Genomic DNA, 26,818 nt, shown 5'->3' with positions numbered 1-26,818 from the left:
AATCCAACTAATGTCTTCTCACCTGGTCATAACAATAGCTAAACCAATTGATTACCAGATATGCTTAAATGTGTCTTTCTAAGACTTGAAAGAGCAAGAATGAGGCTGTACTGGGGTAATATATATGAAGGGAAATAATAATGGTTTTCTTGAATGCAAAGATATCATATGCAAAATGTATGGTATGGTTGCGCAAATCAACCACTACATTGATGAGAATAGATCAGTACAGGCTTAGAATTGAATTAGAAGTGTAGCTGTAAGTCACTTTGAGGAATTTTAACTGTAATGTTCTATGATTCCTTGAAAGCAATCAAATTATAAATTGCCATGATTTTGATGGCACCACATGAAAAACGACATTCTATGGCCAGAGAGTCAGAGGTTCAAATAAAATATGGAGAAATATGATACCCTGGTTGAAGTTGCAGAAGGGTATGATTTGTGATTTTGACCAAAGTAGTCATGAAGCTCCAAACAAGGTGAATGCTGAACTAAGGGAATTTGAATAGGCAGGTGCAAGAGAAATGGTTTTGACTCTAGCACATTCAAAGACCCTAAAGGGAAATAGGATTTTAGCTAATGGGCAACAATTGAGCTTAATTAATCACGTTTTTTTTGTTTAAGAATGAGGCAACATTCATTGTTTTAAAAAGGAGGCAGCAAATCCTTAAAGGAACATGCCAGCTATCCCAACCAGCAAGGGGGCAAGAGCATCCCATCCAGAATAAATGCTGTATTGAATATTGCTGGAAAGAGAGACATGTTGTCCAAGTTTTCCATCTTGCACTCATCAAGAGTCAAGAATGTCAAATTTCACATGATCATAACAATTTATACCACAGGAGGGAAGGGTGCTGATTGGTTGGTAAATCAACTCTGATGGGCTGCGGTGTTGCCCTGGAGAAAGCAATGGGAGAAGGACTGTGATAAAATTAAAGAGATTAACATAGGCAGAGAGGAGGATTATGTGTGGTCTGGCACACTTAAATGTAGACAAAACTCCAGGGCCAGGATGTTGAGTGAGGCAGGGGAGGGCGCTGGCAATTATTTTCAATTCCTCTCTGGCCGCAGGAAAGGTGCCAGAGGATTGGAGGATAGCCAATGTGGTATCATTAATCAAGAAGAGATAAACCAGAAAACTTTGGCCAGTCAGTCTAACCTCAGTGGTGGGGAAACTATTGGAAGCAATTGTGAGAGACAGAATTAATCTGTGTTTGGACAGGTAGGGATTAATTGAGGACAGTCAGCGTGGTTTTCTTAAGGGGAGGTCATGTCTGACCAACTTGATAGAATTTTTCAAAGAGGTGACCAGGTGTGTAGATGAGTGAAATGCCTTTGGTATAATGCATTGGACTTCAGCAAGGCTTTTGAGAAGGTCCCACATGGGAGACTGATAGCAAAGGTAAGAGCCCATGGGATCCAAGGACATTTGGCAAATTGGATCCAAAATTGGCTGAGTGGGAGGAAGCAGAGTGTGATGGTTGAGGGATGTTTTTCTGACTGGAAGCCTGTGACAGTGGGGTCCTGCAGGGATCAGGTTTGGGAATCTAATTGCTGTTGTTCAATGGCATTGTGGATCTCCACAATCAACATCCATTGATCAGAAACTGAACTGGACTAGCCGTATAAAGAGCAGGTCAGAGGCCAGGAATCTTGCAGTGAGTAACTCACCTCCTGACTCCCCAAAGCCTGTCCACCATCTACAAGACACAAGTCAGGAGTGTGATGGAATACTCTCCACTTGCCTGGATGAGTGCAGCTCCAACAGCGCTCAAGGAGCTCAACGTGTACCTGTACAAAGCAGCCCACTTAATTTGTACCCCATGGAGGTTGCATGGTGGCACAGTGGTTAGCACTGCTGCCTCACAGCTCCAGGGACCATATTCAATACCAGTGTGTAGTTTGCACTTTCTCCCCGTGTCTGCGTGGATTTCCCCCTGGTGCTCCGGTTTCCTCCCACAGTCCAAAGATGTGCAGGTTAGATGGATCAGCCAAGATAAATTGCCCCTTAGTGTCCAAAGGTTCGGTGGGGTTACTGGGCATAAGTCGGGTGTTCTTTCAAGGACCTGTGTAGACTCGATGGGCCGAATGGCACTGTAAATTCTCTGATTCACAAATATTCGCTCGCTCCACCATGGACACACATGGCAACCCTGTGCACCATCTACAACATCAACATGCACTGCAGCAACTCGCCAAAGCTCCTTAAGCAGCACTTTCCAAACCCACAACTGCTACCTTCTTGAAAGAGACAGACGGGCAAACGCGTGGGGAAACCACCGCCTGTGGAAGTCCCACTAAAGCCATCCAGCATCGTGGGTGTAGCTACACATCATGGGCGTGATGATGTACAAAGGAACATGGTGCATCCTTATTAACGTCAGCGAAACAGAAGCACTGAAAAAAAAACCTGCTAAAGTACAAGATGATCGATCTTGATCCAAGTGTTTCAGTACTTGTTCCTTCATGAACAGCCGAGGTTTCAGTGGGACCTAACTGGCTGCCTCAATTTCACACTTCCCACCTCTTTGCACATTCTGTTCGCATATTTAGAAACCATTTACGAGGTTTCCTTTCGCCGTTCTTCAAGCGTTGGCGAGAGGAGGAAAAAAAAAACGCCCTTAAAACTGTGTATTTCGGTCGTTCAGCCGAGCTGTGAAAAATATACGTTGTAAGGCAGCCTATTAATAAATTCTGATGGCACATTTTGATTGATGTCAATGAGCGGCTTTCAACACAAATGTCTAACTGATAGGCTGTTGACGGAATGGGGGGGCCCTGTTAAAAATGTACCTTCTAGTAAATGTGTTCAGAGAATAAATAAAACTGTGGAGTCATTACAACGACAGTACCGATACTGGTGTCGGCTGTTGCTAACTGGCACCTGTAGCTAGAGGCCGCTTTGTCTCCATCTGTTGAAATAAGCGTCCTCAACCTTGGCAGCAATGGTTGGAGGAAGAGCAAAGTTTAACGCTATTAGCAATCGGTGACACTTGAAAATATCAACAGGATTAGCTGCCGACGTGTGTATATATATGTATATATTTGTTTTATTTTAAGCCTCTATTTATATGCGAACTCCGAAAGCTGACATAGACATGTTGCCACATTGACTAATGTTTTCAAACAATCCTCCCTCGAATCGCCGCTATATTTTTATTTTTTTGTGAATCGGGAGCTTTTGAGGGTTATTTTCACGCTGGCAGACGTTCAAATGGGAAGAGGTACCAGCGCCTTAAAACAAACAAAAAATACGCAAGCATGGATTGATACCGTGAAAGTCATTTTGGAAGGGAGGGAGGGGGTTGTTTTTTACTGTGTGTTTCAGGGAAGCTTCTGTGATGTGAAATGTCGATTTCAGTGAAATAGACCCGAAAGCTGCAAAGGTGGCAGCCAGGAAGATGCACGTCTGAAATCGCAGGTAATGGAAATTGGAAACTGCCAAGGAAGAAGGTGCGGTGTGCAGGGGTCACAATCCAGCAAGTTGTCGGGGTGTGTTGTGAGTTTGGCTTTTGGGAACGACCCGGAGGACGCCACCAGGACTTAAAACGTCTTTGCGCAGCCGACTGCTACAGGAAGATTGAGAAGTGAGAGATATCTTAGAAATGCTCCAGCCGTGTCTTCATCCCCGAGCGACCTTCAAAGGCAGTTTGGTAAATAACACCGTGGGGGGGAGATGCTGAGCTATCAGCACTGAAGCTGTACGTGGTTTGTTGGGAGCAGGGTGTTGCCTGATAAGGGAGGGAGGGAGAGAGAAATAGAGTCACGTACTTTCTGGAAATAAGGCGATCAGTTTTTTTTTGTTCTTGTCTGTCTGACTCTGTCTCTCAGAGGTCGATTGTATCCCCGAGGATGGAGAAGAGGTGACTGATCAATACTGAGCAGAACTGTCATTCCGTTTGACTTCACCTGCCCGCCTCACTTCTTGTCTGCGAAGCGGCGACTGGGGGCCGGCGTAAAAGGGGGGACCAAACAGACACATTGCCATCGGCTTGGTGGCGCTTTGAAGGGGGGAACCATTAATAAGGAGCAAAGAGCAATCCAAACACCCCCCCCCCCCCAACCACCACCCTCACCCCCAGAGTCCCCACCACCACTTAACACCTCACCCTTCCAAAATACACCCCACCAAACAAACAATTCATAGCTTCAGATCTTCCTCTCCGAGTCATGTCTGAGCTGGAGAGATGGGCAAGATTGAGGACAATGAGCGGATAGTTCTCAACGTTGGGGGGACTCGGCACGAAACGTACAGGACGACGTTAAAGACCCTGCCCGGAACCCGGCTGGCCCTCCTCGCCGACTCCGATGGGCAAAGCATCCCCGACTACGACCCCCGAGCCAACCAGTATTTCTTCGACCGCCACCCGGGGGTCTTCGCCTATGTGCTCAACTACTACCGGACGGGCAAGCTGCACTGCCCGGCCGATGTGTGCGGGCCACTCTTCGAAGAGGAGCTCGCCTTCTGGGGCATCGACGAGACGGACGTGGAGCCCTGCTGCTGGATGACTTACAGGCAGCACCGCGACGCCGAGGAGGCGCTCGACATCTTCGAGACGCCCGACCAGCTGAGCGGCGAGCCGGCGGACGGCGAGGACGAGGCGGACCTCAGCAGGAGGCTGGGCATCGAGGAGTGCAACCCCGGGGGCAGCGGCAAGGTGAGCCGCTGGAAGAGGTGGCAGCCCCGGGTCTGGGCGCTCTTCGAAGATCCCTACTCCTCTCGAGCTGCGAGGGTAAGAAACACACACCAGAGGCAAAACAAAAAAAGAAGGGGGGGGGGGGTGTTGAATGAGCTTCGGAGAGAAGTTTGGAGAGAAACCCACGCTTCACCCTCCTATTATTACCGTCAATTCCTTTAATTATTATTTTTGTTCTCAATGCTCAAACAGAGGAGATTAACAACACTGAGCTGGAGGAAATCTAATTTAACAGGGGCATGATTAACCCGGATTAGCTTTTATTTTTGAATGGAGAGTGTTACAGGTTGTACGGCTTTTGACATGACTTCAGTAAAGAGGCAGAACTGGGAGAGTTCACAATTGCTGGTGTTAATGTGTCCCGAACCCCCTCCCAACAATGGACTTGCAGTTTGATGGCATTCTGAGTTGGGATTCACGTTGCAGACAGTGTGTGCCGGCTATATTTGGAGCACTTTCCCGTGCGCCATGTGTTTGACTGGTCGAGCAAGCCCGTGCTGATTTCAATGCTCTCTGATACGCACAGTCGTTTTATTTATTTATTTTTGACAGCGATTGCAACTTACTTTAGCGGCTTATTTTTCAAGGGGTGTTCCTGAAAATCGCCTTTTGAGGCAGCCGTGTTTTTTTTTTAGCTGAATTGCTTCAATGCGAGGGTTTGGGGGCGGGGGGTGGGGGTGCAAACGGTCACAATATCCACACGAGACTGGGTAGGAGACAGGTAGTAATTATAGGATGAATCTGCACAATGATCATTAGAAGGAGCTCCTCCTTTAGAAACCCGGTTAACAAATCGCTCCCACCAAAAAAAACCCCTTCGACATTAAGACACCAATAGAGCGGGAAGGTATTCTGTTGGGATAGGACAGGCAAGGCAGAGGATCAGTTTTACTATGATTGACTTGTCCTATTTGCTGCGGCTGGTTTAAAAGACCCACCGCCCCTTCCCAAGGTTCAAAATCCAAGGTGTATTACATCATGAAGAATTAACCATTAATAATGGTCATTCACCTGAGGGAGGAGCAGTGCTCCGAAAGCTAGTGATTCGAAACAAACCTGTTGGACTTTAACTTGGTGTTGTAAGACTTCTTACTATTAATAATGTGCACACAAAGCGCCCACATCTCAAATGTTAAGCATGAGAACTTTTCCCGCCCCTGGTTTTATCAGACAGCAGGGTGCTCCAGACCTTCAAAGAAATAAACAATAAACATGTGCGTGAACTGGTGGGAATGTGCTCTGTGAATGTGGGTGAATATGAAGACCTGAGATGGTATCAGAACTTTTGATCTACTTCCACCAGTTCACTGGGAGCTGCAGTTTCTTGTGCAGGTCTTTCCCACTTGGCCTGCTTGGTTTGGGAATACCGTTTTGAGGTGACAAAAGAATATCACAGGGAATACACCAGTCTGCCCCCTGGATTTGGGATTTCAACAATGCTGGGGTAAAGCGTTCGTGGAGAATTAAAAAGTACCCCCCCCCCACCGAGAAATAGGAGAGGAATGTTCCTGTTTCCAGCCTGGTAGGAATGCATGGAATAGGAAAGGATTGATATTTAGACGATCTGTCAGCCAACTGGGTTAGCACGCGGTTATTGGGCTAGGCTCCCGACCTTTGCAGTCATTGGCACTCATCTCATATTGATCTCATATTCTTGCAGGTGAATAATCGACTCACAATTATGTAATTGCAACAAAATTAGCAACGATTGGGTCAGCAGCTCCCTCTGTAGTCACACTGGAGTGGTGGGAGGGCCGCCTGCCATTCATCACTTGCACGTTCCCTGGTGCTATCTGTCGGAGAAGCTGCTTTCTGTTTTAAGATTGATTTGGGTGGAAGGGGAGGATGTGGATGGGATGGACTGGGAACCTGTGGACCAGCAATCAGGCGCTGCTTTTCTCTCTATCTATCTATCCCTCTCTCCCTCCCTCTCTGCTTTTCCCTCTCTCACCCGCTTTGCTTGGCCGCACAGCTGCTGTTCTGGTTGCCATAGAGACCAGCATCTCCTTTGCACTGAATTCTTGCCTTGTGCATCCCGGTGAGTCAAACGTTGCTGAGCGATAAGATTTTAAAAAAACATTCAGAATACTGTAATATTTATATCTATATATATAATACACAGGCACATATTTCAGTGCTATTTTAGGAGCTGCTTTTAAACTGTTTGTTACATGCAAGTCAAAAGATTGCTTTATTGCCAAAAATGTTATCTGGTGTACACTGCAAACATGGTTTTGTGCTCCTTCAAGTAGTGCACCACCAATAAGCTTAGCAACGGAAAACTTCAGTTTCACATTGCCCTGCCTTCCGATTTGGCAAATGTGACCAACTTGTAGGTGCCCCACTGCAACATGTTGCAAATCTGCCTGGTTACATTGAAGGATGTGACTCTTGCACATCACACGCTGTGGCCACTGCATACTTTAACCAAACCGGTCTATGCAGATTACAGTGGTTAAAAGTAAAAGTGAGACCATTCTACTGTTTTGCAAGTCAAGCTGATAAACGTCACTGTAATAGGCAAAAGACATCATCTTGACATCTTCAAGCGCATCAGGTACATTGGGTGGCCTGTACAGAAACAGGCATCAACTGATCCACCATGCAGGCATTTGTGCTCTACAGGAACCTCCTTGCATCCCACGTCCATCTCATGCTATCAGTATGACCCTGAATGCCTTTCTCCAGCTTTCCCTTAAATGCAACAAGGTTATTTGCTTTAGCTACGCCTAAAGGCAGCGAGTCCCATATTTTAACCACTCTTTCGGTAAAGATAGTCCTCCTGAATTCCCTATTGAAATTATTGTATCTCTGACACCTGACTCTCCAAAAATAGAAACATTTTCTCTAAGGGTTGGATTTTGGCTGGGGTTGGGGTCCCAGCAGTGCCATCAGGAATGACGGTGGGCGGTTCTTGTTGGGACCAGACTGGCAGGCTGAAGCGAGGCGGTGTGGGGGGGAGGGGTGTTGGGAGCTGGGGTAGGCAGTTCAGGGGAGGAGGGGAAACTCAGAGGTGAATAAGCCAAGCCACTGAGTGTCTTTAAGACAGAGATAGTCTGGAAAATCAGGCATTATGAGGAGAAGGCAGGAGAATGGGGATGAGAAACCTATCAGCCACGATCAAATGGTGGAGCAGACTCGATGGTCCAAATAGCCTAATTCTGCTCCTATGTCGCATGGTTGTACGGAATAGGTTTTGGGGGATCTTGTGAGTGACACAGGGGGTCCACCATTAAGATAACACTTCACCTTGTGGGGCTACCAACCCGAGCTTTATGTGGGCCTTTACCCACAGCATTGGGAGGAGACCTTTAAGTGGCCATTATTTGGCCTCTTAAGGGCATCATTGGGCCAACACGTGAGAGGGCCTCCTGATACTACCCCACCATTGGTCCAATTGCAGCCAGGGAAAACTCGTCGGGTGCCAGGAACAGTGCTGGTATGCACCCAATTCCACATCCCCTACCAACTACCAATCCATCCCCAGTGTGGACTGGTCAGGGGGAAGTAGGGCAGTAAATCCATTTTCAGGTCTACTCCATGAAATTCTTTCATTGTCTTAAAGGTCACCCCCTCAACCTTCTCTTTTCTATAAAAAGGAGCACCTGCCTGTTGAGCTTTTCCCGATGTGTTTTGCCTTTCAGTTCTTGTATTTTTGTGATTTTTTAAAATTGCACCTTGCCCCAATCTTTTAAAATATGGAAATCAGAACTGTGGACAGGACTCCAAATAAGTTATGATACAAGTTTCACATAATTAACTCTATGTTTAACTCTATTCTACCCAATGTTTGGATTGCTTTTTTATGGCCATCTAACCTATATTGCTACATTTTTGTGATATGTGGATCTGTACCCGTGATTCCTTTGCTCCTGGACCAATTCAGACTCTTATTTTCCAAGCTGCATGTGTCCACCTTATTCATCCTATCAAAATGCATTGTCTCACACTTGTCTCTATTGCAATTATTTGCATAATACGCACCTATTCTGCTTATTAATGTCTTCTTTAATTTGTCATATTCTTCCTTCTTTTTTCTGCACCTCTCCATTTGGTGTAATCTGCAAGTTTTGAAATTGTACTTCCAATTCCGGAGTTGAAATCATTAATGTAAAGTGTGGACAAAGGTGGCTCAGGCACTGATTCCTGCAGAATGCCACTTCCCACCTTGTGTCGGTCTGAAAAGCAATAAGCTATTTGAAGTAGTTTTGCTGCAAGCAGGGTAGATGGAATAACCGGGAATTGGTTCTAGATACTTGTCTGGACTGCTGCCAACATGCATATTCTCAACTTAAGGGAATTGAACCCAAAGGCCAAAATAATTAGGATTTAATGTAAGGGCAGTGAAAATGGAATAGCATCCAAGCAAATGTGTTCTGTTCCTATTTGTACGATCCTCATCAGTAACCAAAAGTCTTCAGTCAATCTCTCATTTTGGGGTTGCAATGTTAACAGTTCATGTCATTGTTTAATCCAGAGCTCTTCCAAATCCTTGTGGGAATTGCCAAGTAGGAAGAAAATAGTTTGATGTCAGCGCGCAGTTGCTTAAAAAAATAGATTGTCAACAGTCCCATGAGGATTGTGCACTGGTTTAGAAACTGCACTTTTATTTCACTTACATGTAAATAAATCAAGGGTAAACGAAATGGAAGATTTCTTTGTGAAAGTGTATTTATCGAGAGCGCTGGAGTTGCAACTGGGCATTTGGCAAAGCGAAGCATCACCAAGGCGAGTTGTAAAATGATCAACTTTTAAGTAAGCCCTAATAATTATGTTAGCCATATAAAATGATTTTAATTTGATGTTGATGAATATGATAGCATTCTTAAACTATTGCCGCTGAGTCCTAGAATTCTACAATCCAAGAACCATCTGTAGAAAAGCAAAACACTAATTACATTTTCACATCTATTCAGCAGCATGGGAAGGTAGGTCAGTTAAAGGCCATTTAAACAACTTGCAGATTTACTGCTTTAAATTACTACTTGGTAATCCTTTTCATATTCTAATGTTATTGTTTCTTAAATGACAATATATATTACACAGTGCTATCAGCTCCACGAGAACAGATGGTGCTGTGAATAAAAACTGTCACAGTGATGCCATTAAAATCACTGTAATCCATACAGCTCCCAGTTGAAATTAAAATAGCATTGAGTTTTTGACAACTGAGTTATTTGTTTAACATGCATACATGACAGGGTGCCAAGAAATATGATCGGTATCATACTTGAGCCACTGACAATGACTCACTGGATGGTATACAGGACGAGCACACTCTCCACATCTGAAACCTCGGCTTGAATCCAGTTTGATGGATGGAATGGAAGCCTTCCTGGTCTGCTGGATGCAAGAATCCTTTATGAAGTTAGTGCGGACAGTTTGAACCCTAGAGCTACTGGATGCAGACCCACAGTGCAAAATTGTCCGGTAGCACAACACGAATTAGAAATCACAGAGTGTTTGGACGGATGGCTGGTGTGGAGAAAGCAATGTGACCCGCTGATCAATGAGGTGTATTTCTTCTTATGGATCTTCACTGATGCAAGGCAAAGAAGGGTTTCTTTTCTATTGAACTTGTGCCATGGCTCAGTTGGGAATGATTGATTCTGATACTGGGCATATCAAAAAGAGAAACTATTCCACTTTGCAGCACCATAAGGGGCACGAAAATGAAAGGTGGAACATGGAATAAACTTACACTGTGTTTGGCTTGGCTACATAACATCAGTTAACCTAACATGAACATTTTAGTTAGAGTTGCTGAAACTCGTCTCGGTCCCGTAACAGCCTCCCCGAACAGGCGCCGGAATGTGGCGACTAGGGGCTTTTCACAGTAACTTCATTGAAGCCTACTTGTGACAATAAGCAATTTTCATTTCATTATAGTTTATATTCCATGACGTTATGATCAAGCACAGAGGAGTAAGAGAAATGTAACAAGGGGAAATATGTAATTTGATTATGCAATTCATGGCATGATAGTTAAAGTTAGTGGATACTGGATTAAAAGATAAGGCAAAATCCTCATCAGTTTGGCTCAATGAGTCTGTACCGCCCTCCGAAATGGCACCATACCTAGGCCAACTCATCTGGTCATATCCCCGTAATGCCGTGCATTGATTATGACCAATCCACATGACCTGCACATCCTTTGGACTCAAAGGGGCAAATTACCATGGCTAATCCACCTAACCGGTAACTGTGGGAGGAAACTGGAGCACCTGGAGGAAACTCACATAGACATAGGAAGAATGTGCAACTCCACACAGACAGTCACCCAAGGCCGGAACTGAACCTGGGTCCCTGTCGCTGTGAGGGAGCAGTGCTAACCTCTGTGCATTCCAATTTTGTTTCATGTCTACTTTGTCATTTTAGAGTGACGCTGGAATTCATGCCATTTGAGGTCAATGCAAGCTTGAAATTGACACTTAGTCTGATGTGTAGAGGATTAAATGTTTGTAATTGCAGTTTAACTATTTACACAGTGGCATATTGTCTCTTGACAGTGTTATTTCCCACAGATGAATAGGATGCTGGTATTGTTAATGTTGTTGTGATTAATTAACAAGCAATAGAACACCATGCGCCAGTTATATTGTCCAGTGTTCATAATAGTACTTGCAACCAGTTTAAAAAAAGAAATAAACCAACCTAGAAAGGAAATATTGCACACAAAAGTGAAACATCAAAGCGTTCTCCAGGCAGTCATTTCACTCAGAAGTTCAGCTAATGATAAACCAGTGCAACTGGGGACGAGGTACAGCATTGAATTACACAGACAGCTGAATTGAAATCCAGGCAAAACAGATGAATTGAAAAACTCCCTCTCTCGCCGAAGTATAATGATCATGTATGAAGGAAGTTCAGACAACCTTAAACTCGATCCAATAGCTGCTTGTTCACAGAACAAAACTACCCTCCAATTTGCACTAAATTGTAAATGTCATTCAGCTGGGATTGATAGTCAGGGGGATAGGATAGGCAGTCATTTCTGCAACCACAGATGTGAACCTCACATGCTGTGACACACCCTCGTGCCAGAGTCGAAGATGCAACAAAGGGGTGCAGAATATTCTGTGGAGGGAAGGGGGTAGATAGAAGTGAGTAAAAGCAGAGCTAGTTACAGCAGGTTAATGCGTGGCTTGGGAAATTATACAGAAGAGGAAGTTTTAGATTTCTGTGTATTGGGACCAATTCTCAGTCTCGCGGGACCTGTACAAGGTGGCTAGGTTGCACCTGAACAGGGCTGAGAGCAATGTTTTTGTAAGGAGATTAACGAGTGCTGTGGGGATAGCTTTAAAGTAATTACAGAGGCAGAGGAGAATCAAGATGAAGCATCAGAGAGCAGAAACAAGGTGCATAGAGGATTTGTAGAGGCAAACATGGTCCAGAAAGTAGAGGGATCATGTGAGAGACCAATACAAGGCAGCCAAAGGCAGGTTTGGAGCACAGGTGTGTAAATGGACAGACCATGACAAACCAGGCTGGTGAGTTGTAGGCACAAGATGCCAAACGGGGTTATGATATAGTGGCTACAATGGAGATCTGGTTCAAGCAAGAGTAAAAATAGGAACTTAACATTCCCGGTTATGATTAATTCCTATAAACATATGAAAATGATAGGCAGGACAAAAACAGTCAATCCACCAAGCCAACCCCACATTCATTATGAATAGACCCTTCCTAATTCCTCTCAGATATGTAATCTCCCAGGAGAGGCAATCAAAAACACAGGGAAAATAAAGGAAGAAAACTTGAGCTGGTAAACTCCTCTCTTATCCATTGAGGTGAAACTAAGCTAAGAGAGGTTGACCATGCAGTCATTAAGTTTATATCCACTTCACTTCTATATCATTCTCGCTTTCTGCCTCAATTAAGAACTGATTCAGCCCCCTATTGAAGGTTTGCACAGCATCAGCACATACTGTGCAAGCCAGCAATACATTCCAGAGGTCCATCGCTCTCTGGAAAAAGAAGAGCCACCACCTCATATCCAGCCTGTCCCACTAATGGGGAAGTTCATATTCCACAATTCCCACGGGCAGATCAATTTAGGCAACCCATGAGCCTTGTGGAAGTTATTACACACTCATACCCCAGCAGCATCATCAAGGGGAGGGGCGTGACCATGCTCAATTGCTGGCCCAGTAGGTGTTGACATTCCTCAGTGCACTTCTCAGACATGCAGCCTCATCAGAGAGGAAGCAGGGGCTTATTGCAGCTCACCCCAACCATCGGACACTTGTACTGTGGCCTTTGGAAACCTCACTGACACACTGCCCCTCAGCATCATGAGCTGTCTCCTCCTGATGATGCTGGCAGCGCTGACTGCCTCTGCCACCTCCTCCCAGGCACTGTTCAGGCGGGCGGGCTTGAGTCAGCAGCCCACCCGGGGAAGAGGGTGTCCTTCCTTTCCTCAATGGCATCGAGCATTCCTCAATTCCACCTCTGAAACCAGGGAGAGCAGGTCTTCTTTGAGCCATCCTCCCGGCTGGAATGCGAGTGTGTTGGGAGTGGAGCGCTTAAAAACATCTCCAGCTTGTGAGGCTCTTTAACAAGAATTCTGGCCCCAGCGAATCCGCTGCCAGTGGGGCTGGGAATTGCTTCTAATTTATGCTGTCAGACTGTCCCGAATCTCAGAACAAACAGCACCCCCAATAGAAACGCAAATTACACGCAATTTGATTCCAGCGGGAACACTTAGGGCAGGTTCACCATTTCAGCGGCTAAGTGCTGGCTCAAACAGAATTTCCAGGCGTTTTACGACCCAAACTTCGGCACCGAACCCTCACCGATTCCGGGACCGGTGAGTAGCTAGCAGCGGTGCCAGGTGAAACTCCAGCCTCCCACGCTGAAAACAGCCGGAAAATGGGCGGATCCCCTGGCCGCGCATGCGCACAGCGATGACATGCAGCGGTTGCACCGTGCGCGGACCCGACCCGCCAACCACGACTCCACAGGCCACCCCCTGGCCGAGTGTGGCAGCACAGGACACAATCCGCAGCCGCCACATCGGGTTCACGACCGCTGAGACCACATGTCCTCCACGCAGTGGGGAACCCGGCCCAGGAAGGGCCTGCCGATGATGTGCCAACGCCATTGCAACAGCGTGCGGCACGCAACGCGATTATGCCACTTCCAAGGGGGTAGACCGTGGCTGATCAGCATCAAACCGGCACCGGCCCCGATTTGGATGACGGAGTGGATTCTCCGCCTGACCGCCGATCACGATATCGGCTCGGGAAATGGAGAATCCCACTCTTAGTCTCTCAAATTGAGAATTCAGACTGTATTCTAATTCCCTGTCTACTTTGGAAAGGGGGGAATAGGGAAAGGATAGCAGTGACAGAAGGATGCTTTAGTGACTGAACGCCATTGTCCTATGGCGTACCACAGGGTCTCTTATTATTCGTAATTTATATAAACGACACAAATGGCTATGAAGGGGGGGGGGGCGGGTAGCATCAGTAAGTTTGCAGAAGACACAAAGATTGGTCGGGTGGTTAACAGTGAAGTTGAGCGTCTTGGGTTACAGGAAGATATAGGCAGGATGGTCAAATGAGCAGAGTAGTGGCAGATGGAATTTAATCCTGGAAAGTGTGGGGTGATACACTTTGGAAGGAGTAATTTGACAAGGAAGTATTCAATGAAGTGCATGAAGTTCTGGGAAGCAAAGGGACCTTGGTGTGTTTGTTCAGAGATCTCTGAAGGTGAAAGGGCAGGTTAGTAGGGTGGTGAACAAGGCATACAGGACACTTCTATTTATCAATCGGGGCATAAATTACAAAAGCAGAGAGATCATTGGTGCAATCTATCGCCGTCACTGTGCCCGACTCAGGACCCGACGAGGCCAGTAAATCCCGTGAGAAGCCTCTTGTGAGATTTACCGGCCTCATGAGATCTAACGAGATGTCGCAAGGGGTCGCAATCTGGATCCTACCCATTGAGGTCAGGACCCAGATTTGCATATTCTAGTAAGCAGATAGCCTCACTTGAATATGTCTATGCCGGGTCTACCCGGCGCCCGGCACCTAGCGGCCTCACCTCGGAGACCCCGAAACTGAGGCAAGTCGAGTTTGTTTCAGTGGAAGAGCAGTGGGAAATAGTGACCACAAATATGAATGGGTTGAGAGTTAGATTTAAGAAAGGGGCAAGAAGCAATCAAATGTGTAGATACTCAACTGGAAGAGCTACTTTGGTGAGTTGTGAAGGGATCTGGTGAAGGTGCTTTGGGAGCCAGTAAAACAGTGAATAAGCAATGGGAGGCCTTCAGGAAGGATGTAGATTGAGCACTATCAGTTGACCTCAATAATAGACTATCTCCTGCTTCCACCTCCCCTTTGTTCAGTCAGTAGGTTGAAGCTCACTGTGTGGTATAGCACTGAATAACACAGATGAGGGAAGTTCTTAGGCTGAAACGAAAACAGAAAGAAACGTGACCTACAATTATATCATGCCTTTTATGTCCTCAGAACATCCCTAATACTTCACGGCCAATGAAATACTTTTGAAAAGGAGCCACTGTTGTTTTGTAGACAAGCATAGCTGCCGTTCATGCAGAGCAAGGAGAGGAGTAACAGATTAATCTTTTCATGATGTTGGTTGAGGGAGACATGTTGGCCAATACACCAGAACAATTGCCTACTCTTTTATGACAATTTCCCATGGGATCCTTTCCATCCACCAGAACAGGGAGAACAGAGGCCGCAGTTCAACATCCCATCCTTTAGCTGGTACCTCGAACAATGGAGCAATAATTCCTGAGTACTCGAATTAACTGTCAACTTGAACTAATTATTTGTGCCCTAGAGTTCAGCTTGAACTGCCAATCTTTAGTAAATAAAACCAGCACTGGACTAAACAAAGATGGCTACCATTCTTTCCAATCTGTGGCCTGAGTTCTAATTCACCCTACGTTAGTTGACAGGAAATGAAGGCTCCTTTCTTTGCTGGTCACATGTGCTCCAGTCAGGATAATTTCAGCTCAGTTCCTTATGGCATGGGCCTGTATAGGGCAGCACGGTAGCATAGTGATTAGCACTGTTGCTTCACAGCTCCAGGGTCCCAAGTTCTATTCCCGGCTGGGTCACTGTCTGTGCGGAGTCTGCACGTTCTCCCTGTGTCTGCGTGGGTTTCCTCCGGGTGCTCCGGTTTCCTCCCACAGTCCAAAGATGTGCAGGTTAGGTGGATCGGCCATGCTAAATTGCCCCTTAGTGTCCAAAGGTTAGGTGGGGTTACTGGGCTTAAGTAGGGTTTTCTTCCAAGGGCCGGTGTAAACACGAAGGGCCGAATAGCCTCCTTCTGCACTGTAAATTCTTTGATTCACAAACATTCATTCCCTCCACCACGGACACACAGTGGCAGCCGTGTGCACCATCTACAACATCAACATGCACTGCAGCAACTCGCCAAAGCTCCTTAAGCAGCACCTTCCAAACCCACAATTGCCAGGCACAAATCGGGATTTTTACATTATCCCTTTTCTCCACAGTAGCACAATGGGTAGCACTGTTGCTTCACAGCTCCAGGGTCCCAGGTTCGATTCCCGGCTTGGGTCACTGACTGTGTGGAGTCTGCACGTTCTCCCCGTGTCTGCGTGGGTTTCCTCCGGGTGCTCTGGTTTCCTCCCACAAGTCCCGAAAGACGTGCTGTTAGGTCATTTGAACATTCTGAATTCTCCCTCCGTGTACCCGAACAGGCGTCGGAATGTGGTGACTAGGGGCTTTTCACAGTAACTTCATTGCAGTGTTAATGTAAGCCTACTTGTGACAATAAAGATTATTATTAAACACAAAGCTGCCTCAGCTTCGGCATGAGTTGGGATTTAATTGGCAATTCCACCCAAGAGCAATGACAGGATGGCAAATGTAGGAAATGGAATAATTGTTGTTGTTTGTATGTATTTCTGATATGATGCTCAGTGAGTGGATGTGGGCAGAAGGAAGGTGTAATCCAACCTTCTATTTGTATCATCTCAGACTTGGAACATAACCTCAAGTGTATCAGTATGGCAATTCTGTGATGCTTCCTCAAATGCTCATGGCCATTCAGACAACATTTCATTTTATTTGCCTCGATGGATTTGGATTAGTTGTAAGCAGGGGAATGGTAGGTTTTTAATTTTCGGTTTCTCTCTGAACAATGTATCCTTCTGGCAAACCTTGAAATATATACTTTTTATGTTCATTCTCAGGATGCGGGCATTGTTGGCAAGGCTCCCATTTCTAGCTGCCCTTCAGGGGATGGTGGGATGAGCCTTCCTCCTTGAACTGCTGAAAGTTGTCTCTTTTTAATTGTTCATGGAACGAGAGCATCGTTGGCTGGAACTGCATTTGTTGCCCATCCCTCACTCCACATGAACAGAATGGTTTACAGAGGGCGAGTGAAAGTCAACCACATTGCCGCACGTCTGCAGTCACATGTAGGCCAGACTAAGTACTGGCAAATTTCCTTCCCTAAATAATAATAATCGCTTACCGTCACAAGTGGCTTCAGTGAAGTTACTGTGAAAAGCCCCTAGTCGCCACATTCCGGCGCCTGTTCAGGGAGGCCGGTTCGGGAATTGAACCCGTGCTGCAGGCCTTGTTCTACATTACAAGCCAGCTGTTTAGCCCACAATGCTAAACCAGCCCCACTGTAGGGCAGTGTAGTGATCAAATTGAGCGTCACGACAATCAAAGTTATCGTAACTGAAACCAACTTATATTCCAGATTTATGAATGGGATTTAAATTCCACCAGTTGCCAAGGGGGTGATTTTAACCCCTGTCGTTGGGAGCATTACCACCACGCCACTGTCTCCACCACTGCCACCCCCTCCCCACCGTCTTCATCTAATGAAGATGCTCCGGGTTGATTGGGACTCCCGGAATTCTGATGCAGTGACAGTGATGTATGTCAAAGTTATGATGGTGTTTGGTTGGAGAAGTCCTATCCACCTGCTCTCTTGTCCTTCTAAGTTTGAAGCTGCTGCTGGAGAAGCCCTACAGATCCTGCAGTGTGTACTGCGTGGCAGTGGAGTGAGTGGATATTTAAGTGAGTAAATAGAACATCGATCAAACAGACTGCTTCTGTTCTGGATAGTGTCAAGCTTGCTGTTAGAGCTACACTCACCCAGTGAAGTACAGAGTATTACACTGCTCTCCAGAATTCTGCCTTGCAGTTGGTAATGAGGCTATGGACTGTCAGGAGGTGAGCTTCATAACTTGCTTCATAATTCCCAGTCTCTAATTAGTTCCCACAGTATTTTGAATTGGAAAATAAATGCTGGCCTTGTCAACATTTACTTGATGTAAATTAGATTATACCTAGATTTTGAAGGGGTGAGTTCCAAGTTGTACTTTGCTAATGAGCCACATTGTATCTTGTCTCAAGTGATGGACGGAAATGGCTTCTGCTCTGAGCCTTGTACACAAAGGATATCAGAAGTCACATGCTTACAGCAAGCCACAGTGCACAAAGGCACTTCTCCAAACATACTTCATCACAGGAACTGATGCAACTTCTCATGCTCTTGCTCTCTCTTGTAGATCTTATGGCAAGATATAGACATTGTAAGAGATGTTCCAATAATGTTTTCATTACCTCAGCAGACTCTGTAAATGTTGTGTATTATCGTGACAAGACCAAGAGTATTACAGATATTGTTCACGTCTTGCTGCATGCTGATAAACTACCCCACTATCTGAGAAATTGTAAATGACGTTGAACACTGCACAATCATTAACAAACAGTGCTGCTTCTGATGGAGGGGAAACCAAACGGAAGGTGATTGGGGCCTGGGCACTATTGTCCTGAGAAACTCCTGCAGCGATGTCCTGGGGCTGAGATGATTGGCCACTGACAAACGCAGCAATCTTCCTTTTTGCAAGGTATGACGGTGCTAACTGTGAAGCTTTCCCCTCAATCCTTACTTGGTCCAATGCTACCTTGATATCACCTCGCCTCTGGAATTCAACTCTTGTGTTCACGTTTGGACCGAGGCTACAGAATGATCTAGAGCCAAGCGGTCCAAGAGGAACCCAAACTGAGCATCAGTGAACAGGTTAATGATGAGTAAAGGTCACTTGCTAGCATTGTTGCCAATTCCTTCCACCAGTTTGCTGATAATTTTGAATAAGCTGGGTTGAATTTGTCCATGATTTTGCAGAAAAGACCACCTTCTTGTTCATATTGCATCACATGCCATTTGAACAGATGGTCATTGTGTGAAGCCCTAAGCCTAGGTAGAGAAGGTAAAAGTTGGGATCTGATGATATCAATTAAGCACAACTTTAATTTTTTGGCATGAAGAATTGGTGGCAAGTGTTTGTGTCACCGGGGAAACCCAGCGCGAGGGGTCTGCAGGACTAGAAGAGAGCCAAGAAGGTGCATGATTGTTATATTTTCATTGTGGACTTGGAGGAGTTGCTCCTACTCCTCCTGCTCCAATAAGAAAACCTGGAATTCTCTTGTCCTGGCCTTTTCTCTTACCTACCCCCCCGCCCGACCATAATCGCCAACTTCTTCCTTCAATCCATTGGCCTGACAGCCGGGGTTATTCCCATGGGTCCATAGCTGTAGCCTCTCCACTCCCACAATTCTCCTTATCCTAAAATGAGCTTCAGACCACCGATTTGAGCCATCACTCAGACCCGCTGTTTCCATCTCCATAACATCACCTGACTCCGCCCTTTCCTCAGACTTTTCTGTTGTCGGAAACCCTCCCCCTTTGTTACCTCTTGACATGACTATTCAAATACGCTCCTGACCAACCTACCACATTCTACCCTTTGAAATCATTTAAAATTCTGCTGCCTGTGTTTTTACTCTCAACAAGGTCCCGCCTAGCCTTCACCCCAGTGCCTGCTGACTTACATTGTCTCCTGATTAACATCATAATTTTCACCGGTTTCCAATTCCCAGCATGCTTCTCCCCCCCCCCTCCCTGTCTTTATCGCCTTCTCCAAATCCGACAGGCTCCTTTCATTCTGGCCCCTTGAGCATCCCTGATTTTAATTTCTCCATCATTGGTTACTGTGCCTTCAACTGCCTGGTCCCTGACCTCTAATTGCCGCGGTAAACCTCTCTGCTTCTGTATGTCATTAAAAATCACCTCTTTGACAAAGCCTTTGTCTGTTTGCTGTAATCTCACTTTGTGGCTTGTTAAAATTTTGTTTGATCACCCTCCTGTCAAGCACTCACCTTGGGATGTTTCCAATTTATTGAGCAGATCCTGTTTCCCAGCAGCTCGGTTACAGAATGCAGCTGCTGGGGGAAATCCGGGTTCTTATACCGGCATTTCTGGGTGGAGCCCAGTAGGCGGCAGATCCTATCAGGACCCGGTATCCATCTACCAATAGCCTGTCGGCATCGTGGTGTACCATATTACCCCTAATACATACCACCACAGGCACACAGTATAAATGCAAGATATTGTTGAAATTGATTCCAACTAGGTTCAGGGAACCTGTTAGGCCTGGGGCGCGATTTAACGCTCAAAAAAAGAGTCCCATTTTGGGCGCGTGTAGCGGAGTGATTCTTGGCACCTGCAGTTGCAGCTCAGCTTGTCAGTGCAGGACGAGATCGGGGCGCCATTATTACATGCTTCCCCGATCTCTCAACCCCCTCTTGGGCTCCCTATCGCAACCTCCGGACCCCCCAACTTACCTCTTAGGGGATCCTCGAGCCCGCCCTCATCCCACTTCTTAAGGGTAGAGCACCCCTGGGCCTGATCCTTTGCACGGACAACCTGACACCCAGGTAACTTTGTACTGCCAGCCTGGCAGTGCCACCCAAGCACCGTGGAAGTGCCAAGGCAACACTGCCAGGGTGCCTGGTTGGTACTGACAAGATGCCAGCCTGGGAGAAGCCCCCTCCAGGTGCTCGGTGTGGACCAATGCTAAACGGCGCCATGGCGAGGTTTCCCAGGCACAGGCGTTAGTTCTCGGCCCTCTGGAGAATTGGGCGGCCACATATTGAAATGAGCCTGATGGCTCACTTAAATATGTAAATCTGAATCGTGCCACGTCATAATGAGATACAGATCGTGACGTCTCGCTAGACCTGGTGAGGCATTTTGAGCGTCGCAAATCCTGCAAAAGACCTCTCATGAAGTTTAACGGCCTTGCCATGTCATCAAGCCAGGTGGGTCGAGGCCACTCGATCATGCCCCTGATCTTTATACATTACACTGAGAGTCAAAATGGTCCACGCTTCAAGCTGGAGCGTTAGTATGGCTCAGGCCTCGTGTTAGCCAGTTGGGTAAGCTCAGTGATCTCACTGCAGGCCCACTGCCTTTCAAGTTGCCCTGAGCTAAAGGAGCTTATGATCCCAAGTCATTGTGAGGTCAGAGTATGTGTATTAAAGTTCTGAAATTTTACGAGTGCTTAATTGTCAAATGTTTATTGTTCGGAATATCATTCATACCATTAGTAGCTGTTCCTGGTGTTGTGAATCTCTATTTAAATCTTCCTTCAATTTCAGTGACAATTTACTCAGCCACCATTATGTGAGGTTGAATACTTACACATTCTTGTGACTTCAATTTTCTCAGGAAAGCTGTCTGTTCACATTAATTATGCACAAATTAAGATATCAATTCTTTTTGTTTTCTTTTTTAAAAAGTCTATTTTTAGTGCAGTGATTCAGTTATCACACCGCCTAAGGTAGAGGCCAAAAATGTTTTGGATTTTTCTCCGCTGATTGTCGGAGTATCTGGGAGAATCTGAAAATACAGCGAGGAGAACCTTATCCTAAAATGTCACGTGGACTGGAATATATCTTGAGAAACAACGTACACCCCTTGGTTCATCACTTTTAAATAGAATGACTCAAAATGACATGAATACTTGCGACCTGTCAACAGGATGCTTTCACTGCAGTGGTTCCACCGAGTGATTATGAAAGCATTTCTTCAGCTGAGAATAGAACACGAAGGAATACTATTTTCAGAATTGTCAATTTTTATATTCAACACAGGAGTTTCAATTTCATTGTAAAAATATCTGAGGCGGTAAAGTGTACAAGTTAGTGCAAAGGACAATGATCTGATAACAGTGCTGTAATAATTGAATAGCATCAGATATTATATAGAACAATATGTTATCATAGAAACATAACATTAATAGTGCAGAAAGAGTCCATTTGACCCACCAAGTTTGCACCGGCCCTTGGAAAGAGCACCCTACTTAACCTCCACCCTATCCCTGTAACCCCACCTCACCTTTTGGACACTTAATGGGCAATTGATCATGGCCAATCCACCTAACCTGCACATCTTTGGACTGTGGGAGGAAACCGGAGCACCCGGCGGAAACCCACGCAGACACTGGGAGAAAGTGCAAACTTCACACAGGCAGTCACACGAGGCCGGAATTGAACCCGGGACCCTGGGGCTGTGAGGCAGCAGTGCTAACCACTGTACCACCGTGCTGCCCCAAGAGTGAGTTTATTTCATAACTGTACTCATTTTCAAAAGTAATCACTAGAAAAATCACCAAAAGGCAAGCAAAAGGTTTCTAATGCTGTAACTTACTGCCTTTGCAACAAAAAGTTTGTCATATTTCCCCCCTCCTTTTTACATTCTATACAAATAAATGAACAATGTCAAATGCAGCGTCACATCACTTGTTCACGACATCGTCATGGAAACAATAACCTACAGATTTACTGGCATTTATTCGTCATAAAGCAATGAGAATAACTTTGCCAGAGATTTTTCATATAAACACAACAATCCTCTAATTTTTGCTGAGAAAACGCTGACTCAAATAGTCAAGTGCAATACCAGTTTCTGACTTATTGAGTGTAGTTTTGCTCTTCAAATGTTATCCTTCATGAATCACCTACAGTCAAACCATAATGATTCAAAATCAAATTAGGACCAATAGTACATCAATGAATAACATAAATGACTCAATAAAGTTCGAACTTACAACTAAAGCATTAAAATATTAAATAATTGAGATTGAGCTACTTTGCTATAAGAGCCGAGAATTGAGCCAATAAGCATGAAGATGAAGCTCAAAGCTAAGTAAAGCACGCCAACATTAAACTGGGATGAGCTTGTTTAATTTGAACTATTATGAAACATTGTGTCACATTTACGATCAGTAAATAGCATCGCAAGGAATAAATATATCATTAGTCAACGAGCACTGTTACAAATTGCACAATGATAAATCAAAATTTGTTGTGAACAAAATCTTGGCTGAATGGCTGGAATACTGATCATTTAATCAGTTACCGCTATCAGATAACTGTCTTTTTAAAGTCACTAAGCAAATTATATGAGCTTCATTCTTAGTAAAGTTGCTCGTTGAAGTGTCTTACAAACATATTATTTTAACATTAATTAGAATATGGATAACTGAAGGTCAATGATACCGACTTCCGACTTATCAGTCATCATGACTGCGACAGAGCAGCACTGTTGACAGTCATTGGAGTGCCGTGGCTTAGACCATTTCATCTTATTCACTGAATAATTGGAGTTAAGTGAAGGGGAAGGAGAGGGAAAATATCAGATTGAGTAAATGGGGTCGCAGTTGGTGCATTGGACACATTTTCCAGGTCTGTAAAAGGTGCAAACCTCACCAGTTTGGCAGTGTGGTGCCTTCACCCAATCTGCAAATGCATTACTCCTTCTTCTAAATTCATGGAACCTCTTTTCTTTTAGTCATCCTGGATATGCACCCAAAAGGGGCATGAAGCAATTTGAGTAAAGTGCGGGTCTATGACCTGTTAAAGAATGGTTTGGAGAAATTAGTATTTACATTTACTTTCAAAGTCAGTTGTAAAGAAAAGCATTTAATATTTTTGCCACATTTATACTTTTAATCTTCACAATCAAGCAAAGTTTCCTTCAGAACCTAAAGGACTGTCAAATACTTGTGTAAAAGGCATTGAAGTGATTTGAAATGATTATTGTGTGGTCCTATAAAACCCGACACATAGAATGATCCATTTAACTCAGTAACTAGACTTCCTACAATTTCTTGCTGAGGAGTCAGTGTTTGGATGGATGCTGACCTGTTGTGGTAGTGATACAATCATTGTTGAATGAATGATTGACAAAAGTTTAGATCTGTCGTAACGTTGTGCTTTTGAGGTCAATGACAGAACAGGAGATTGCTTTATAATATTTTATCCATGACTTACACGGAATTAGATACAATGTAAAGCACAGGAACAATCCATTTATCCAAACTGGTCCATGGAGGTGTTTGTACACCACATGAGCCGATTCCCACCTCTCTTTATCTAGCTCCATCAGCATATCTTTCTACTTCTTTCTCCCTCACATGAAGACTGCAATTAGTCATCAACTTCATCCTTAGAGGGCACCCTCATTCCCCCAGCTTTCATGGACTATGCATGAAACGAGCATTCCAACTTGAACAGCCAGCCACCCAGACACTAATCCCTGACAGCCTGGCCTCCATAACCAGTGGCCTTGAAGCTCCGGACATCTCACGTCCTCTGGGTTCAAAGTGCTATCTGAGTGTGAGGGTTCATCCTGACTACACTTGTCCCACCCCTCATGAGGCCGGAAACCATTCCTTGTCAGAGCACCTCCCCCCCCCTTGCCCTCCCCCCACCGCCTCCTCTGCCAAGCAGCCTGGTATCTCACCGGACCACACCCAGGTATCTCACAGTCGCTCCCTGTGCTGACTCTGTGGATTCACCTGCTCCCTCCCACTTTCCAGCTGCCACTCTAGAAGGGTAATCCCTCAGCAGTGATATCATCACAACCCCAGCAGGGAGGACATGGGAGGTGATGCCTGCCTACCAGCCACCAGACCCCTTTAAACTGAGAGCTTCCAAGCCAAGAAGGTCCACTAAGACCTGTGAGTGACCACTCCTGCCCCTTCCCCTCCGGCCCCCAGATGCCGAGACTGATCTCGCCGGCGAGAATTGTGTTCCCCAAACCTTGCTGCGTTTTGCCTCTGCCTCGCTCGTTCTCGCCGACGGCTAACAGGGGCTAAACATCACCCCCTTGGACATCCAAATATTTGAAGAACAATCTGCAGAGCCTCACAATTTACTGAGTTAGATACCTTGGTCAGGCTGCCGATTGAAAAGAAGGGTTCCTGTGTTGTTCTCAACCTTTCTCTCAGATTTGACTGGAAACAAAACACAGTCTCAGAGGTTCCTCTGGAGGGTCTGAAGCCTCACTGTTCCTGGAAGGATTTTCTCAGCCACAGGAAGTAGACAGTTCAGGTTAATGTGTGTCTGAGTTTCCCCGTGATGGGCAAGAGAAAAATATCCCCATCGTTTCTACAGAAATATGCAGATTAATCAACCATCGAACAGTCCAGTTGAATTATTCTGATTGCTGAACCACCAAAGCGCGACACTTGTAGGAAGAGGGCAGCACCTGGAGGATAATAGTCCTTCTCACAATGTACAAAAGCTGACCTCACAGGTATGGTTGTCATTTGAAAGGATTCCCATGGCAATCAATTACAGCTCTCTCTCTGTTCAGCTTTAGTTCTGTCTGAAGAGCTGAACTCTAGAATTAACAGTTTGTGTCACTGATATGCTTCACTGCATTGTGAAAACCCACGAAGGGCAGTTTTATCCAATTGAGCAATGTAAGAAATGCAGATTAATGAAGACATTGTGACCTCATGTGAACTGATTCCATTTTTATTGTTTTCAGTACTGAGCTTTCAATAATGTGAGACATCTTTAGTCTGGATCCATGGAGCTGACAATCTGTTTGCACTATTTCTCAGTAAAGATACGGGAGTTTTGTAGACATCAGCAAAGGTGCCTTCCAGGAGACCAAGGCTACTCTCTTCAGCCTTGGTAGGAAAGACCAAGGATTATTCTGAGGCACACTGTAGCCTACCGATAATTCAAGGTCACATTTAAGCTAAAATAGTAATTATTCAATAATTTGACATCACCTAGAGTAATGAGGCAGCAAGGTGAGACTTTAGTACAAAAAGTAATTATCTTCAGCGGAATTCACCTTGGCGAGACCGTCCACATCGCTGGCAGCGCACCCACACCCATGGGTTTACCGACGGCATGGGGTGGCCACAATGGGAAACCCCAGTGGTTGGCTGCGGGAACAGAGAATCCTGCTGCCGGCTGGGGCTCACCGCGCAGGAAAAGGCTGCTGATGAACCGGAGAATCCCGCCTCTGATCTCTGTACAAGGGGCAGAAGTGCACCTGATCTATAGACAAAAGTAGGGTGTTCTAAAAATATGGGACATGATTCAACTAATTGGTTAAAAAGTCCCATAGTACAGGCAGCACGGTGGCACAGTGGTAGCACTGCAGTCTCACGGCGCCGATGTCCCAGGTTCGATCCCGGCTCTGGGTCACTGTCCGTGTGGAGTTTACACATTCTCCCCGTGTTTGCGTGGGTTTCGCCCCCACAACCCAAAGATGTGCAGGCTAGGTGGATTGGCCACGCTAAATTGCCCCTTAATTGGAAAAATTGAATTGGGTACTCTAAATTTATTTTTTAAAAGTCCCATAGCGAGTGTGTTTAGCGGCTTGTTGTCCGACACTCGCAGTGCTGAGAAACACATTGCTATACAATGCAACTCACATTGCTGAGGATGCTCATAGCCCTGTTTGCACACTGAGGAGCCCAACTTCCCAGAACAGAAGAGTTAGAGATTGGGACCCCATTTTTAAATGACATTTTGACTTCTGAGGCCCCCGAAGTGATCTCTGACCAGTTAACATCCACGCAGGGCACCCTCAGCCCGATCGCACATGCACAAGAAATGCCAGCTTGGCACCTTGTGTTGCTGATTTTCTCCTTGGTTCAATTGCTGTTTTATTACCTTTGCTCTAGAGTCGCCAGGTATCTTTATGATACCGCCACGAGGTTCAAGTCCGAGTAATGATCAATAACCCAATACACTGCTTAGTAAGATTTAAATCAAAGCACATTTATTATACACAGTAATCGCTACTCATGCACAAATTCTACGTTTAAGCTACTTCTGCAACTAACAGGCCTATGCTTAACTTTGGACTGGCCCACCAGGTATGGGGAACGAATGGCCTTTTGTTCGGGTTCTGAGACTGCGGGATTCGAAGTTGGTACGGATTGGTAGCTAGAAGCGCCTATCTCGTAGAGAGCATTGAATTAAGACTTTTTAGGGGCT

At 45.5% G+C, this 26,818-nt stretch overlaps 1 protein-coding gene across 2 annotated transcripts in view; it reads left to right on the top strand.

Annotated features, from left to right (window-relative positions):
* Positions 1–3,171: 3,171 nt before the first annotated feature.
* LOC140396470 (voltage-gated potassium channel KCNC2-like) overlaps positions 3,172–26,818 on the top strand; it is a 168,294-nt gene continuing 144,647 nt past the window's right edge. For both annotated transcript variants that reach the window (XM_072485121.1, XM_072485120.1), the window contains exon 1: positions 3,172–4,736. In XM_072485121.1, coding sequence (XP_072341222.1) covers positions 4,191–4,736 — 546 coding nt within the window. In that variant the 5' untranslated portion in view covers positions 3,172–4,190. The remainder of the gene's footprint in view (positions 4,737–26,818) is intronic.

The sequence above is a fragment of the Scyliorhinus torazame genome, chromosome 19 (genome assembly GCF_047496885.1).
Source record: "Scyliorhinus torazame isolate Kashiwa2021f chromosome 19, sScyTor2.1, whole genome shotgun sequence".
NCBI classification, from domain to species: Eukaryota; Metazoa; Chordata; class Chondrichthyes; order Carcharhiniformes; family Scyliorhinidae; genus Scyliorhinus; species Scyliorhinus torazame.
Note: the sequence above shows the minus strand (reverse complement) of the source record. Positions and strands in the feature narration are given on the sequence as shown.